The sequence below is a fragment of the Nycticebus coucang genome, chromosome 11, assembly GCF_027406575.1.
Source record: "Nycticebus coucang isolate mNycCou1 chromosome 11, mNycCou1.pri, whole genome shotgun sequence".
NCBI classification, from domain to species: Eukaryota; Metazoa; Chordata; class Mammalia; order Primates; family Lorisidae; genus Nycticebus; species Nycticebus coucang.
Genome location: NC_069790.1, coordinates 34,091,468 through 34,108,645, shown reverse-complemented (window position 1 = coordinate 34,108,645; position 17,178 = coordinate 34,091,468). Strand labels below are relative to the sequence as shown.

The window sequence follows — 17,178 nt, the reverse complement described above, 5'->3', positions numbered from 1 at the left end:
TTGATACACAGAGTGATTCACAAATAAAAACACATATTTCAAGGCAGCTAGAAGACAAAAGATAATCGTTTAAAGTGATGGAAATAGTAATTACCCAGATTTGATCATTATGCTGTGTATACATGCATTGAAACATCTCATTGTACTCATAAATTTGTACAGTTACTATGTGTGGATTATAAATAAAAATTAAATATAACAATATATTTCAATTTCCCTTTCTGTGAATTTTTTCGTTCTTATTCTTTTTTTTTTTTTTTAGAGACAGAGTCTCACTTTATCACTCTTGGTAGAGAGCCGTGGCATCACAGCTTTACAGGAACCTCCAACTCCTAGGACTAGGCAATTCTTTTGCCTCAACCTCCTGAGTAGCTGGGACCTCAGGTGCCCGCCACAATGCCCAGCTATTTTTTTTGTTGCAGTTTGGCTGGGGCTGGACTCGAACCCACCCTCGATATTTGGGGCCAGCACCCCACTCACTAAGCCATAAGTGCTGCCTTGTTCTTATTCTTTATCCATTTCTCTTAATGAGTTGCTGGTATTTTTCTCATTGGTTTATAGAAGTCCTTTACATGTAGGGAAATTAGACTTTTATATGATTTGTAAGTGTTTGGACCCTAGTTTCTCATTTGTATTTTGGTTTTGCTGATTTTTGATGAGAAATTTTAAATGTTCACTAATGAATTTTATTGGACCTTTTTGGGTATAATTTATAGCTTGCAAATTTTGTGTTATAGTTAGAAAGGTCATTCCCACTCAAAGATCATAAAAAGATTCTGTTAGATTTTTCTCTGATTGTTATTAGTGCCAAGCTTTTAAAATATTCTTTTCTCTTTTAAAAAAGTATAACATATTCCCCTTTTTAGTTTGTTGACATCTGTCTGATTCTCCTAATCCTACCAATATCTCTTAAGAGTGGCTCAGCATTGTTACTTAGATGCTCTGTGAGTACCTTTAAATACATAATAACTTACTGATGTAGGAACTTGAACTTTTTTTGGTTAAGTAGATGATTTTTGATAAGCTCTTTATTCATTAGATAGTTCCATTCTAGTTTACCTAGTTATTTCATCCATTTTTTCCCCAGAGCAAAACTCATACTTTTTGATATAAGGTATGCAGAAGCAAAACAGAAGTTGAATTCTCCATTTTCTCTGTCTCATTTCTACTTTCTGCTCAAATTCTTATTTATTTTTGAGTACTTATGAATTTATCTTGATCTTTTGTATTTTAGGTCTCAGAATAAGTGGATGACTTGGACTGCAGCCAAACTTAGTTCCCATTTACTTAGCTTTTTCAAGAAATACTTTATAAGTAACTGCTTTCTTAACCCTATTTTAAGAAGACAGAAACAAAATCCATAATATAGTCCCAGCTTTTAAGAGAGAAAGGTCAGATTACTGTACAAAATAATAATTCTATTAGAATTAGAAAATTGTATTTGTCATTATAGATATAGCCCCAGCTTTTATTTAAAAAGCTTTTTGTTTGCGAGCATGGTTGGACTGTGCTTGGGTGAAATACCCAGAAATTCTGAAAGAACTCTTTCTCTGTAATATATTTTTCTAGGGTACAGTGATGAATAGGATTCTCAGAACTGATAATGTAAGAGGGCTAGGCCATATTGTATCAGCTCCAAGTATGCTGTAATGCCTCTTAGGAAATGTTCATTCAACCACTTGTGGTGGGTAAAATATATTTTTATTGAATTATGCTGACTTTCTAATCATGCCTTTTCTTAAGGAAAACAAGACCCATTTATTCAAAGAGCATATAGCTCATCTGCTCCTGTGGTCATTTTTTAAATTTTAAATCAAACTAGGTTTGATTAGTTAAATTCAAATTGGTTCTTCTTAAAAGCTACTAAATAAATTCTAACTTTAAAGTGAATTTAAAGTCTTTAAACATGTTCTTTGACAATATCTCAGAACCTAAAAATGTACACATTAACTAATATGGACCTGTATTTGCTTTCTTGACAAAAGCAAAATTGAACCTAAATATATTATAGAAATCAGTTTTGTATGTTAATATAATTATAACTACAATTTCACTAACCCCTCCCCCCTGAGAATTTTCATTTTCTCGTGAGATTCTTTTCTCTCATGGAACCAATCATTGAGGTTGATGTGAAAAACTTTCATGTATATTTGGTGTTTTTGTAACACGGGTCTGCCCTTCCACTTGACTTCCCCCTTCTCTCTAGCCATTATTAGTATTTCCACATTCCCACTTTCTTTGCCCACTTTGGAGGCATTAGGCAGCTAACATCATAAAGAAGGGAGCTGTATTTTCAAGTCAGTGATCATTTCTGTTTTTGTCCTGAACTCCTGAATAAAACCAAAGGCTACCAATGTCTAAAGTACTATTATTCTTTGCTGACCATATAATATAGGATAATATGGAAAATATGTTGACATAGTACCCGAAAGTAGTAAGCCCATCATAATCTGTTTCCAGGGGGAACAGATCGTCTTTATAACTCTTACTTAGAAAAAAGGAGTGAACTTCAGGGGGATGAGATGGTATTCTGAGTGTAGGGGTATAAGATAATCACAGGAGTAGTCTTGGTGAAACAGAATTAACACATCTAGGCTGGAAGACCCATGCTAACAAGCATCAAGTATGCTAGCCAGTCAGTGAGATCACATGTCACACCTGTATTTTAGTGACTGTGAATAACGCATCGTATATTAGATTGAATAATTGCAATATGATGTTAGAGTAGTTCTCTGTATAGCAATTAAATCAAATAGGGTTTAATACATAAGAGGTCAAGTGTTGGTATTGGTCTATTGACCATTTACCAGTTGTGTGGACTCAAATCATTTCACCTTTTTTTGCATCAGTGTCTTCGTATATAGAGTGAATACCTACCTTTGCTAAACATACACACTACTAGAATATAGTACCTAACATACAGAAAGCCCTCAATAAATGTTACGGTTCTTTTTTTCCTTTTTTTAAATGAGTTTTCCTCTTGCTCTACTATTAGAGTATTGGATTATCTCAAGGTTAAAGATGCTAAATTAGGTAGGGCTTTTTAACCAGCAAATATTTGTATTTAAACAGTTGACAATTCTAGCCTATTTTTTAAGAGTTAAGTAATTATGTAGAGTATTTTAGTTTTTTCCAATGGCGATAATCATTTCATGATGAATGTTGAGTGTCTTCGTCTTCCCATCCTTATCTGGCTTGTCTTATACTTTCAGAAAATTGCAAATTTATTACCTATTTACATTCTTTGTGGCATTTTCTAGTCTTTCTAATTTTCCTTACCTAAATCTAATAGAAACTTCTTCCTCTATTTAAATTATATTTGGTCTTTTGATATTTTTGTTTAATATTTTTGCTCCTTTATCAATCTGTTTCACAAGACTTTTAAAATTTCTTCTTTTGGGATTGGTGCCCGTAGCACAGTGGTTATGGTGCCAGCCACATGCACTGAGGCTGGCAGGTTCGAGCCTGGCCCAGGCCAGCTAAACAACAATGACAACTGCAACAAAAAATAGCGGGTGTTGTGGTGGGCGCTTGTAGTCCCAGCTACTTGGGAGGCTGAGGCAAGAGAATTGCTTAAGCCCAAGAATTTGAGGTTGCTGTGAACTATGACGCCATGGCACTCTACCGAGGGCAACACAGTGATACTCTGTCTCAGATAAAAAACCAACAAGAAAATTTCTTCTTTTGAGGTCTTTCTTTAAAGTATTTCTTTTTTTTTTTTGGTTTTTGGCAGGGGCTAGGTTTGAACCTGCCACCTCTGGCATATGGGACCGGCGCCCCACTCCTTGAGCCACAATATATAATAGCCCTCTCTTCACTTAAGAACTTATTTCACTCTTGTCAATCACCTAGGAAAAATACATTTACATTTTTAAAAGTCTTTTTTAAATTGCAACATTTTATTTGGATTCTAAAAGACGCACTCTGTATATTAGCAGTAATATATATGACTGAGGTATTTGATAAAATTTATTTGATTCCGTTACCACTTGAAATTTAAATTTTTCTTTACTTACAGAACTAAATATTAAAATATAAGTGTAAGATTTGTCATCTTCTCTGGGGTATTTTTTTTTTCTTTTTTTTGAGACAGAGTCTTACTTTCTTGCCCTCAATACTGTGCTGTGGTTTCATAGCAATCTCAAATTCTTGGGCTCAAGCTATCCTCTTGGCTCAGCTTCCCAAGTAGCTGGGACTACAGACACCTGCCACAACGCCCAGCTATTTTTTTTTTTTTTTTAAAGACAGGGTCTTGCTCTTGCTTAGGCTGGTGTTGAACTCCTGTGGCGCAGGCAATCCACCTGCCTCAGCCTCCCAGAGGCCTTGGATTACAGGCGTGAGCCACCACCTTATGTATATTTTTAATAACTAATAATGTTAAACTTATGTGGTTTCATAAGTTTATCACTTATGTGATACATACTTAATACATACCTTAATAATTATGCTTTTCCTGTCTTCAAAATCATATAGCAACCATTAATAAAGAAAGCAAAGAGCACTTAAATGATGGATCTTATGTAGTATTCATTCTTGGTTTAAATTTAAAACTTTACTCCTACTGTTAAATTCAACTTTACTCCTACCATTAAACAACAATTAGAAGTACGCATTTTCTGTGAGAATGTGATTCATGATTCATTTTCTGTGGAAAAGATTGAGATTTGAAAAATAAAAACAGTTTAAGATATAAAGATAGGAGAGGATCATTCTGTTAATTAAACCATACAGTCTTTCAAAATTCAGTTCAAGGGTCATATACCCTAAATTCAGTTTTTTGCTGATTTTTAAAATTGGAAGATAGTAGCTTCAGGAATCTGGGGTTTACAAAATGATTTTGTCATCACTTTTTTAATGTTAACATATATAATTATTATATTGCTATTCTTTGTTTTTATGATCCTTAATCATTTATTTTAATAAAACATAAATAACAGCATCTTGAGTTTGAGCCTTGACTCTAGTCATTACAAAATTTTCTTGGAAGGTCGAAACTAATACCTTTTTAAAATAGTTATCTGGCCTTTTCAATTTTTTCATGGTTTAGTTATAGGAATGAGTTTTTCATGACATAGAATAGACATAGAGTCCACAATTTATAATTACATGATACACTTTCTATAAAACTTATATATTGCTTCTGATTGAAAGATTAGATTTATGAAAAAATAAGTCAAGACATAAGTCATGGTCTGAAGCGAAACAAACAAATGTTATTACTTAAATACACTGTTGTCTTTTCAGGCTCATGAGAAGCTAGAAGATTCAAAACTAGAAGCTGTCAGGGACAATAACTTGGAATTAGTCAATGAAATCCTTGAAGACATCACTCCTCTAATAAATGTGGATGAAAATGTGGCGGAGCTGGTTGGTATACTCAAAGAGCCTCACTTCCAGGTAACCTTTCCCTCTCACTCATCTCTCCAAGTTCCCTACATTCCTGAAGTATCCTCTTTTCTAATTAAGTTCCAAGTTCTGTGTAAGGTGTTTTTTTTTTTTTCCCTCCGGGATTATTTAGGAAATATTGGTATGTAAATTCCAACTTAGATATTTTAATATCTTTTTTTTTTTTTTTTTTTTTTAATTTGGCCGGGGCTGGGTTTGAACCCACCACCTCCGGCATATGGGACCGGCACCCTACCCGCTGAGCCACAGGCGCCGCCCGATATTTTAATATCTTGATATGCTAAGGGTATATAAGCATACATAGGTAACTTTATACACTACATAAATGTACACTGTCACAGAAATACATCCCAATAAATTTTCCTTTGTGCAATTAAAGAAAATGATAGCCTTGGCTTACCATCAGACCACATACTAGAGAAGTTTTCCTCCTGTGATAATGGATTTTTTTCTTCCTTATTACCATTCTGTTTCCCCTATCTTGGGCCCAGTTGATACATACTTTTAGTATTGCTTCTCAAGACTGGGGTGCAGTCCATGTCTATGGAACAAAAGAGAGCTGAGTTAGGATAGAAACTATTACATAACATACTCTCCACAGGAGGAGAAATAAGTGCAGTTTCAGCATCAGGCTGTACCAGTGAATCAATTTAACAAAGAATTTATTTCTGAAGAAAAAGGGTGGGAAATTTTTCTTATAAGCCTATAATAATTAAGACTGTGCAGTATTGGGGCCATGTTAGAAAAATAGACTAATTAAAGAGAATAGAAACCTCAGAAATACATCCAGCTGTATATAGCAACTTAATTTATGACAGGGACATTGCATTTTAGTACAGAAGGAGTGGTGCTGGGATAGAAGAATTGCAAATCTTAGCACAAAGTCAAATGATAATGTGCTTTTATTCTTTCTTAGCCAGAGACTTCGTGTAACTCTCAACAGTGTTACTACAAAATACTGTATTTATAGTGAGACGATTCCTAAGTAAATTAGTGTCTTAAGTACAAAAAAAGGGATACATATTAGAGATATCCTGTAAGGATCAGTTGGTTGAGCTCTTACCTTATGGACATACTAAGGTATTCTTATTTATCCAGGGAATGCTGAGAAACCTTGAGGTTAGGGTGATGGGCAGGGAAAGGTCAGATTTGTGAAGCAAGATAGTTAAGTACAAAGGCAAGAAATTGTGATGCTAGTACACCAGATTGTGAGGATTTTCAAGTCTTGAGCAGTAAAATCGGCAAGACTTGGTGATTGACTACATATGACAGTTGCAGAAGGAGATGTATTTAGAACACAGTTCCTGACAATTTATGGCCATTCACTGAGATAAGGAAAATTCTAGGAGAGACTGTATTTTTGTTTTTTTCAGATTAATTGAGGGTACAAACAATTAGGTTACAATGTTTGCATTTGTTAGGTGAAGTCCCTGTTGTAGTTGTGTGCTGTACTCCGCAGGTGCTCTAGATACCCTTACATTGTGTCCATTAAGTGGGAGCACACCAGTCCCCCTCCCTCCTCCTATTCCCCCTTTCTTTTCCCCTCTCCCCTATCTTGAATTGAGTTTGTATCTTGTTGGGACATGTATTAGTACATCTACTGGCTTCATATTAGTATTGAGTACATTGGCCACTTTCTTTTGGAAAGACTATTATAGACATACTTATTTTAAGGTAGCTGGCCATGTTAAGTTTGTGGTACCTCAGAAGCATCTAGGTGGAGCTTTCAAGCATGCTATATATTTTTAATATTTAAAATTTAATAAATATATAAGTTATATAAAGCTTAATAAATGTGTATAATTTTAAAATACCAGCAAGCAAAAATTATAAAAATTAAGACATCATCTTCTTACTATCCAGATCACTACTATACTATCTTAGTCCACATTCCTTCATATTTTTCTATGCAGAAATGTACCTATATAATTTTTTTCTTTTTATTAATTTGAGATAGTTTTGCAGAAGCTATTTTTAACTTACCCTTTTTCCAGTTACTAATTTCTATTTTTCCATTTTAGTGAACTTCCATCTCTCATAATACACATTCTGAATTCAGATTTCTCCATTTGACATGAAAATAGTATTTACTGATGGTTCAGACATACGAATTTCCAGACTAGATCCATATGTGGCATCTGGTTGAACTGTCTCTTTCCCCCTTTATTATAATGTTGATCTATTGAAGAGATCAGACTATTGTCCTGCAGCATGTCCCACTCCTTGTATTTGTCTAGTTGCCTCCCTGTCACATTGTTTAGTTATTCCTTCTGTTTCCTATATGTTTCCTATATATTTAGAGTTTCTAAAAGATTTATCATTCAAGTTAATTATTTAGAGTGAGAATACATCGTAGGTGTATTCAGAACCATCATGCATCAGATGTATAAGACCTGGTTGGCCCATAACCATTGATCCTGAGATTGGTCACTTGATTAGAGATGATGGCAGCCTAAACCTTTCTTGAAATCCTCTCCACTAGGAAATAATCTAGTGTGTTGTTATTTTGACATTATATAAATTGTTTCCTATCAGCCATTTACCTACTGATGAATGCAAATTAATAATCCTTGTGTAAGTCAATATTTTCTTTAGATGTTACAAAAACTACATTTTCCAGTTGTCTTGTGCTATATTTATTAGCTGGTGTTTTTATGTAATATAGAGCTTCTCGTTGTCTGGACTATTTACTGGTAATTGCCCTAAAATGTGTTTTTGTGCTGCAAAGGTAGGAATATGCTTAATACTTCCTTTTACCAATTTTCAAAGTAAAGAGTTGTTTGGAATAGCAGTTTCAAAGGGTAACATATGAATTTTCAGTCCTTCTGTTTTTTTAAATAGCATTTTGGGTCTATGGATTTTTCATTAATTTAATGTTTCAATCCTCTCCAATCCTTACTAATTTTAATTTTCAAATTGCCATGACTTTGGCCAGTTGTGGGCAGATTTTTAGTATATAAAACTGAAGCACATGAGAGTTGTGGACCGGAGATCAGAAGTTGGGAGTTCCCAATGTGTAAGCACTTGTTCAAATCTCAGGAGTAAATATGTCAGTTGTAACGTATGTAATATTACCTAAGCCAGGAAAGGATAGGATAGAAATCTAAGCAGCCCAGGTTAGAGCTTTGTGTAACTTCAGCATTTTAGAAAGAATTCTTTCATGTGGATTTGTGAATTGGTTTAAGAAAAAAACTCCAGTCTTAAAATAGTTTCATTTTTCTCTAGTCTTACAAACAGGTTCATGAAATCATCAGAAATTACCCATTAAGCCAATGTCCTGATTACTTCCATTCTGAATCCATTGATACTTGTTCCCTTCTTTCTATGTTGGTTTACTATTTTTGAACCCAAACCTAGCTTTATGTTAAGTATTCACAATTATAGTAAAAATTATTCCTTTATGATAGGAGTGAAAATTTTTTTAAATACACACAAAAAAATCAAGAAATTCCTGGAAAGCTAGATCAAAATCATCTGTGATGATAGCATATTCATGGTAAATAAAGGAGATAAAATATACATTACATTCAGAACCATTGTTGACTTGTTTTTTTCCTCAAAAAGTATTTTTCTTTTTGTAGACTAAAACCTTTATTGGTAATATGAATTTTTTGCCACTGCCATTTTGCCACAAAATGTTGACATTTTTCCATTTTCTATTGAACATCTCTGTAATGAACATCTTATACATGCAAAAAGTACATATTGTATTACTAATGTAGCAATGTTAGGGTGAAAATTAGGGTCCCTGTCATTTGGGTATTTATAATACCTTAATAAATAGAGACTAATGATAAACATTGAATGAGTATGATGATGGTGGTGGCAGTGAAATCTAGTGCCTTCATTGCACTAGTCTTAGAAACTTAGGTGCAGTTTCCAGTGAACATGCTGCTTTAAAAAACGACTCTTACCAGTCTCTTCACATATCAGACAAGGAATATGATATTGTTTGATGGTAAATAATAATTAAGTATAACTTTTTATATTAAGATTCTGTATATATTTAATTCAAATTATATTTGGGGATTTAATAATGTGTGCCTTGGAAATTTTTAGTATGCTAGTGGGATAATGAAATAACAAATTATTTTTTGTAACATATTCCATCAGTAGTTAATAATGACAGGTTGTTCTGACTCCTTATAGTCACTGTTAGAGGCCCATGATATTGTGGCATCAAAATGTTATGATTCACCTCCATCGAGCCCAGAAATGAATAATTCTTCTATCAATAATCAGTTACTACCAGTAGATGCCATTCGTATTCTTGGTATTCACAAAAGAGCTGGGGAGCCATTGGTGAGTAGATATGACATAATTTTGGTTCAATAACCGCTCTGTTATCTTTTTTCATTTTCCATAATGTATTGTTATGAAAACTGCATTCATGTTTGTTTTTATCAGTCTTTTTTGGCCTGTGTAAATACACAGCTGATGCTCTCGCAACTTGATTGCCTGCAAAATTAAACCAAAATGAAAAGTTAAACTGAAGTAGAAACTAGAAGTATGCCAATTGGTAGCAAAGATTTCAGAATCTTTTCCTGCCCTTCGAATAAATGAACTACTCTTTCAAGAAATACAATGACAGCATCAAAACTTTGAAGAAAGTTGTTACCATTTCCGGATATTATTATTTCTGGATCCTGACTGTACAAACAGTGAAGCAGGGAAAAAGCCAGAGATAAGTCGATTAGGATGCACAAATACCTTTTCTTGTTCCCTTAGCTTCCTTTATCCTGTGGAGTATATGGTAAATACTAGTCTATATCTCATTTTTAGGGTTAACCTTACTATTGAAGCCCTTTTTTAAGGAGTGGGATATATTGTCACAGTTGCACATAGTTTAATGGACTTAAAATAATTGAGAAAGGGAAATAAGAATGATTGAATTAACCCGTTTTAGAATTACTTTCTTATCTATGTTCATGAATATTCAAGTATTTATCCCTAATAAAATAAAATGTACGATAATTCTCTTAATTCTGTTTCCTATAGGGTGTAACATTTAGAGTTGAAAATAATGATCTAGTAATTGCCCGAATTCTTCATGGAGGAATGATAGATCGGCAAGGTCTGCTTCATGTTGGAGATATTATTAAAGAAGTTAATGGCCATGAGGTTGGAAACAATCCAAAGGAATTACAAGAATTATTGAAAAATATTAGTGGAAGCGTAACCCTAAAAATTTTACCAAGTTATAGAGATACCATTACTCCTCAACAGGTTGGTAATAAAATTTTTGGTAATATTAAGAATACTTCTACTTCATTAATCACACTTTAAATATAATCACCAGTTGTTGCTATTTTGCTAAAGAAAAGAGAAAACAATTGTGTGATTTAATGTTTCTGAACTGCCTTATTTTGTCCTTGGGTGAGCTTTTCAAGTTTTAAATATTTAACACTATCTTACTATTATAAAAGGAGTAGTAAGGAAATTTCTTTATGAACACCATGACCCCAGTATTAGATAATCTACAGTTGGGTATTAGAAGAGCCAATCTACCAAAAGTCCAATTCACATGATAATATTCAGGATGGAATCAGAAGAGCCAGTCTACCAAACATTTTTGGCAGTTCTTATGTCCTATGCATTGTTTTAGGTCCGGTAAGAGGATAAAAATGCAGTCCAGATCACTTCCAGCTTAGTGTTCACATGATAGGCTAAATGAAGAATGAAACCAGAAAGGAGGATTGATACAGATTGAAGAAAATCTTGGCCACCTGTTTTGCACACATTTGATCTGTATTTTATAACTAATTTTAGGTAAAATAGATAATGTAACAGGAGATTGTTTTAATGATAGAGATTATCTAACCTCATTATGTGGAGTGAATTTCAAAAAGAAGGGAGATGAGATTGTGTAACTAGGTAGCAGATTTCTGAAGGTATAAAGTGATTTGTGAACCTCAGCTTTAATGAATGGCGTAGATGATTGCTTGGTTCAAATACCAGCACTTAAACTTCATGCATATCAGCTTACCTTCTCTTTGCTTCATTTTTCTCATCTATATAGTTAGAGATAATATTTCTTTTCTCAAAAGATTAGGATTGTGAGGACTAGATGGGCTAGTTCACATAAAGTTTTGTAGCACACCTGGTACATAGTGGGTACTCAACAGCAGCTGCTATTGCTATTGTGATGCCGTGAGGCAGTGATGAAATGATGGAACTGTAAAGAAGGAGAAAGTAAGAAAGTAATTGCAAAGGAAGAATTGAAAATGTGGTAAAATATGGAACTGAAGGGTTTTTAGCCCTAGATAATAGATACCCCTAATATTCAGCTTTATTCCAGAAATTTGTTTGATGTATGAGTGAATTACAAGTTTTCTTACATAAGATATTACTAGTGTATTTTATTTTTATGTTGTTAATATGAGAGTTTAAATGCCTAGTTTTTATATACTGTTCTTTGAAATAACATTCACTGAATACCTGTTTTTAAACTTTTCCTTGAAAGATAGAATACGTTATTCCATCCTGAATATTATTGTGTAAATAAACAGACTTGTAGAAACTTTGGTTGAAATGAAGGTGTAGACCTGGTCTCCAGGAAAAGAATTGTAAAAAAAAAAAAAGTGGTATTAGAAGCTATACATTTCATATCACTAGTACCCCATGGGCCACCTTTATTCCTCATTTTGCACATTTCCATTTGTGACAACTTGAGACCTATCTCAGACTTGAGTAGACTGGAAGAGTAAAATCTAAGTTTTATTTATTATTTTTATTTATGTGTTTGTTATGAAAATTTTTTCTCCCTTCTGTGGTCTAAACTCTAGAATTCTTATAGCTCAACTTGGCTATATGACTTTTATAGACAAAATAAATTTTTGTAATATTAATAACTAGGGATTTGGCCCAAATTCCTTTGTAGATTTTGTACCTGGCAAAGTGAATACCATAAAAAGTAAGGATATTTAGGCTTTCTTTAGGCATAAGTTTTTCTCATTCCATACCCTCTCAATCTCTGGCTTTGATTTAGGATCGAGTGCTGAGGGAGGAGATTGAAATAAGAGAAGAGATCATATAAGCCTGAGTAAGTCTCAAGCCCATCCTCTGATGAGCAAGAAAAGAGACTCTAAGTTTAACAGGAAGCCTTCCAAAAAAGGGACATACCTAAATTGAGATGTTTTTTAAATAAAAAGGGGAGCTAGTACTTATTGCGCTAGAATAACAGGCATAAACCAAGAACTGTCCACAAACAGGGGACAGTTTGGGTATCCTAAGAGACACTATGGGGAAGCCAAAGGCATTTATCCTCTTCAGCTCTTTCACTAGAAGCTCCACCATGCAGTGCTACAGAGCCTGTCTCAGCTCTGGATTGCTGTGAGAACAGATGAAAATCTAGGGACTTTCCCTAGCAGGGCAGCGTTTTTCAAAGCATGCTCAGTAGATCATCTTTATCAGAATCATTTGAGGTGCTTGCTTAAAGTCCAAAATCTTTGATGGGACATAAATATATATATTTGTAAACTTGAAGACCAAGATAAGTGAGAAGTTGTAGCCAATTCTAAAGTCCTTCAACGTACATACAGGTTAGGATCCCAGAGGCTATTCATAATTCCATTTGTTTAGGTCAAACTGATGGGAATTCTCTCTAGCTCATATTTTGAGGCCAGCGTGAATGAGGGACACCAAAAATGTTAAAAGAAATCAGAGGTCTGTTTTACTTAAGGGTATACATGTAAAAGTTCTCAGCAAAATAGTAACCGATAAAATTTAATTGTGTATGTAAAAAAATAATGCATGTGTTCAACTGATTTATCCCAGGTATGCTAGGAGAGTTTCACATTAGAAAATCCATGCATATAATTAAACACATTAACAGTTTAAAAGAGAATAACTTCAGTAGATAATTTAATAAAATCTAATACCTATTCATGATTTTTTTTTTAAAGATTAGTAATTTAGGAACAAAAGGGAACCATCTTTATTTAAAAAAAAATAAACTAGAACAAACATTCTGAATGGTTGAATGTCAGAAACTTTTTGCTTTAAAATTAGAGACTGAACTCTTGGCTAGTCTGCCTGAGACCTCTTGAGTGCCAACCCCAGTATACCATGAAGCACCATTTTTTACCCCCAACAAAATGAAAAAACCCGTCATAAACCAAGAAAAACTTGCCAAGCTTCAGACACAGTTGTGTATTGCTCAAAAAGAACTGCCTTCAGATAATATAACAAATATTACCTGTTTCAACAGATAATAATCTTTAGTTCTCCTTAAATTATGAATAGACGGTATCTCTGATATTAATGAGGTAAGTATATTTGCAAACTAGGGAATAGTAATCCACTTTTATAGTCCTAATAATCAGACATCTCTTGCAGCAAATACTTTCACCATTATCACCATTATCAGCATACTATCACCATTATCACCCAGCATCTTAAAACAGTTTGATATCAAAACAATTTAAGGATTCTGGCAGAAGCTGGATGGAAAACTACCACTGATGATGTTCAGAATTTTGATGAGGCTTCTAGCAATGAGGCCCACTGAATTGATTTAACTTCTAAAAAATAATAAAATTTCAAGAATTTTGACTAGTGTTAAAATTTTTGTTTAGGATATAATAAAATGTAGATCTCAAATTCCAAGGCCTTTGGACACTGCTACTTTTTAACTTTTGCTTATATACAATTATTTGTTTGTAATTAATTAAGCCAAAGAAGCCAGGAAGTAAGGTTTAAAATAAAGCCTTCATGTAGTGAAAGAAAAAAAAAGAATAAGGAACTAGAGGAGGATGTTCACTAGCACCACTTCTATTCAGTATTTCCTTAAAGATTTCATAAGCACAGTACAATAACAAAAAAAATTATAGAAGGAAATAATTTATGGAAAGAAAATAAAACTTCTTATTTGCAAATCAGAGTTTTTACATGGAAAACTCCCAAACAACAAATTATTAGATATAATAGAGTTTAGCAAGGTACTTAAAAATAAGATCAGTATACAAAAGTCAATTTCATTTCTATATGTCATCAGCAAACATTTAGAAACATAACTAAGACATCATTTACAGCAAAGTCAGAGAAAGTCACATTTTGTTGAGGAATAAATCTCATAAAAAATTCAGGACCTCTACACAAAAGAATTATAAAGAAGATCTAAGCAAAGAGATATATCATGTTCATGGATAGGAAGAAAATATTGTAAAGATGTCAGTCTTCTTCAAATAGACATGTAGATTAATGATTTCAATCAAAATTTCAACAGGATTTTTTTTTATAGAATTTGATTTGTAGGGGCCACTTAGGGCCACATGTGACCTTCTGGATCGTTGAGTGTGAGCTTTTGATTGAATCCAAATTTCATGAAACAAATAGTTCCATAAGCACAATAAGGGGATTTATTTCATGAAATTTAGATTTGGTTGAGGGGCTAAACTTGGGGATTTGGAGGACCACATGTGGCCTTCTATGCCATGGGTTCCCTACTACAGATTGAGTGGTTATTATTAATATGTAGGAATTAAGATGTTACAGTTTTGGCCTGGGAATAAACAAAATGACCAATGGACTAGAAAGCTCAGAAAGAGAGCTACAAATATGTTACTTTGGTATATGATGATATGTGTCTTTCAATGAGAAAAGGAGAAGAGATTCAATGAATGGAGGGAAATTATTCGTGGGGATGTTTGAAATTGTGTTCTTATTTCATTTGACAGAGAAAAATCAAGTGAAAGGAGGCATAGGGTCAATAAACATATGAAGATATATTAAAAATCACTATGTGACATACCATAGTGTACCATTCACTTGGGAAAAATTCACATTGCTGATGGCAATGTAAATTGATATAAGCACACTGGGAGGAAAAGTTTAGTAATATCTTTCAGACTATGAATATTCACATATATCAAGATGCAGTAATTCTTACATACGTATAGCTGGAAACATGTTAACAAGCATGTATACCCCAAAAGATTACATGCAAATGCAGTTCATATGTCTGATACTATTAAGTAAGAATTACAGCCATGAATTTGCCACCCAGAATCAAAGCTAGATCCCTGCATGGTCCCCCTGTCCTCATTCCAGCCCATCACATTATCCTGCCTTTTTTAACCAAGGTACCTTTCATCAATCTTGTGTTTATAAATTCTTTGCTTTTCATTTTACATGAGGTTTTATTGCATTTATATGTAATCTTTAAAATTATGCATTTATATTTTAAACTTGCTCAGGCTGGTCTGGAACTCATGAGCTCAAGCGATCTGCCTGCCTCAGCCTCTGGAGTGTTTTTGTTTTGTTTTGTTTAATCTGCCTTCTTTCATTCAATGTAATTATTTGGGATTCATCTGTGTGGTTTTGTGTATTGATAGTTCATTCCTTTTTATTGACAAGTACTATTCCATTGCATGGCTATACCATAGTTTGTTTATCCATTAACTGGCAAATGAACATTTTTTTCATACCAGTTTGGGGCTTTTATATACAAAGCTACTATGGACATTTACATGTAAATGTCTTAGGTAAATACCTAGGAGTTGAGGGGTTGGTAGGTATATGCTGAACTTTTGAAGAAATGATCAAACTATTTTCAAAAGAGTGTATTGAGTTACACTCCCACCATCATCATATGAGAGTTCCAGTTATCCAGCATCTTTGCTGGCATTTGGTATTTTAGTCATTCTAACAGGTGTATAATGATAACTCATTGTGATTTTAATTTGCATTTTCCTAATGACTAGTAACATTGAACATCAGTTCATGTACTTATTTACCATACTTATGTCCACTTTGGTGAAGTGTTCTCAAATCTTTTGTCCATTTTCTATTGAGCTGTTTTCTTATTTATTTCTGAGCATTCTTTACATAAAATATTCTAAATACAAGTGATTCATCAGAATTGGGATTTGCCCAGACTCTTTCGCTCTCTGTCTTGTCTTTTCACCCGCTAATTATATCATATTTGTCATTTCTGGGTCTTTTTTTTGCAGTTTTTGGCCAGGGCTGGGCTTGAACCTGCCCCCTCCAGCATATGGGGCCAGTGACCTATCCCTTTGAGCCACAGGCACCGCCCAAATTATTATTTTTTTTTTTTCTGGGTCATTCTTAATTGCTTTTTCTCCTTGTTGTAGATTATATTTGGAGGAACTTACCTCTTTGCAACCTGGCCTTTTTTTTTTTTTAATTATTGGGGATTCATTGAGGGTACAATAAGCCAGGTTACACTGATTGCATTTGTTAGGTAAAGTCCTCTTGCAATCATGTCTTGCCCCCAGAAGGTGTGACACACACCCCGCCCCTCTCCCTCCTTCCCTCTGATTTTCCTTCCCCCCCCATAACCTTAATTGTCCTCATAGGTAAAGTCCCTCTTGCAATCATGTCTTGCCCCCAGAAGGTGTGACACACACCAAGGCCCCGCCCCTCTCCCTCCTTCCCTCTGATTTTCCTTCCCCCCCCATAACCTTAATTGTCCTCATAGGTAAAGTCCCTCTTGCAATCATGTCTTGCCCCCAGAAGGTGTGACACACACCAAGGCCCCGCCCCTCTCCCTCCTTCCCTCTGTCTGATTTTCCTTCCCCGCCCCATAACCTTAATTGTCATTGTCCTCATATCAAAATTGAGTACATAGGATTCATGCAACCTGGCCATTTTTGATTGGCTGCAAGGCACTGCAAATTTTACCTTGTTGGGTGATGGATATTTTTGTATTAGAAATATTTTTAAGCTCTATATTAGGGTATAGTTAAATTACTTGGGAGTAGTTTGGTTCTTAGTTTTGCTTTTTAAGTTTTATTAGGTGCAACCAGAGCA

The 17,178-nt window shown here is 34.1% G+C and overlaps 1 protein-coding gene across 5 annotated transcripts in view; it reads left to right on the top strand.

Annotated features, from left to right (window-relative positions):
- The window catches only part of PALS2 (protein associated with LIN7 2, MAGUK p55 family member), a 145,108-nt gene that overhangs the window by 101,678 nt on the left and 26,252 nt on the right, over window positions 1-17,178 (top strand). For all 5 annotated transcript variants that reach the window (XM_053608877.1, XM_053608875.1, XM_053608874.1 and 2 more), the window contains 3 exons: window positions 5,245-5,397; window positions 9,556-9,708; window positions 10,405-10,632. In XM_053608877.1, the coding sequence (XP_053464852.1) occupies window positions 5,245-5,397; window positions 9,556-9,708; window positions 10,405-10,632 (534 nt within the window). The remainder of the gene's footprint in view (window positions 1-5,244; window positions 5,398-9,555; window positions 9,709-10,404; window positions 10,633-17,178) is intronic.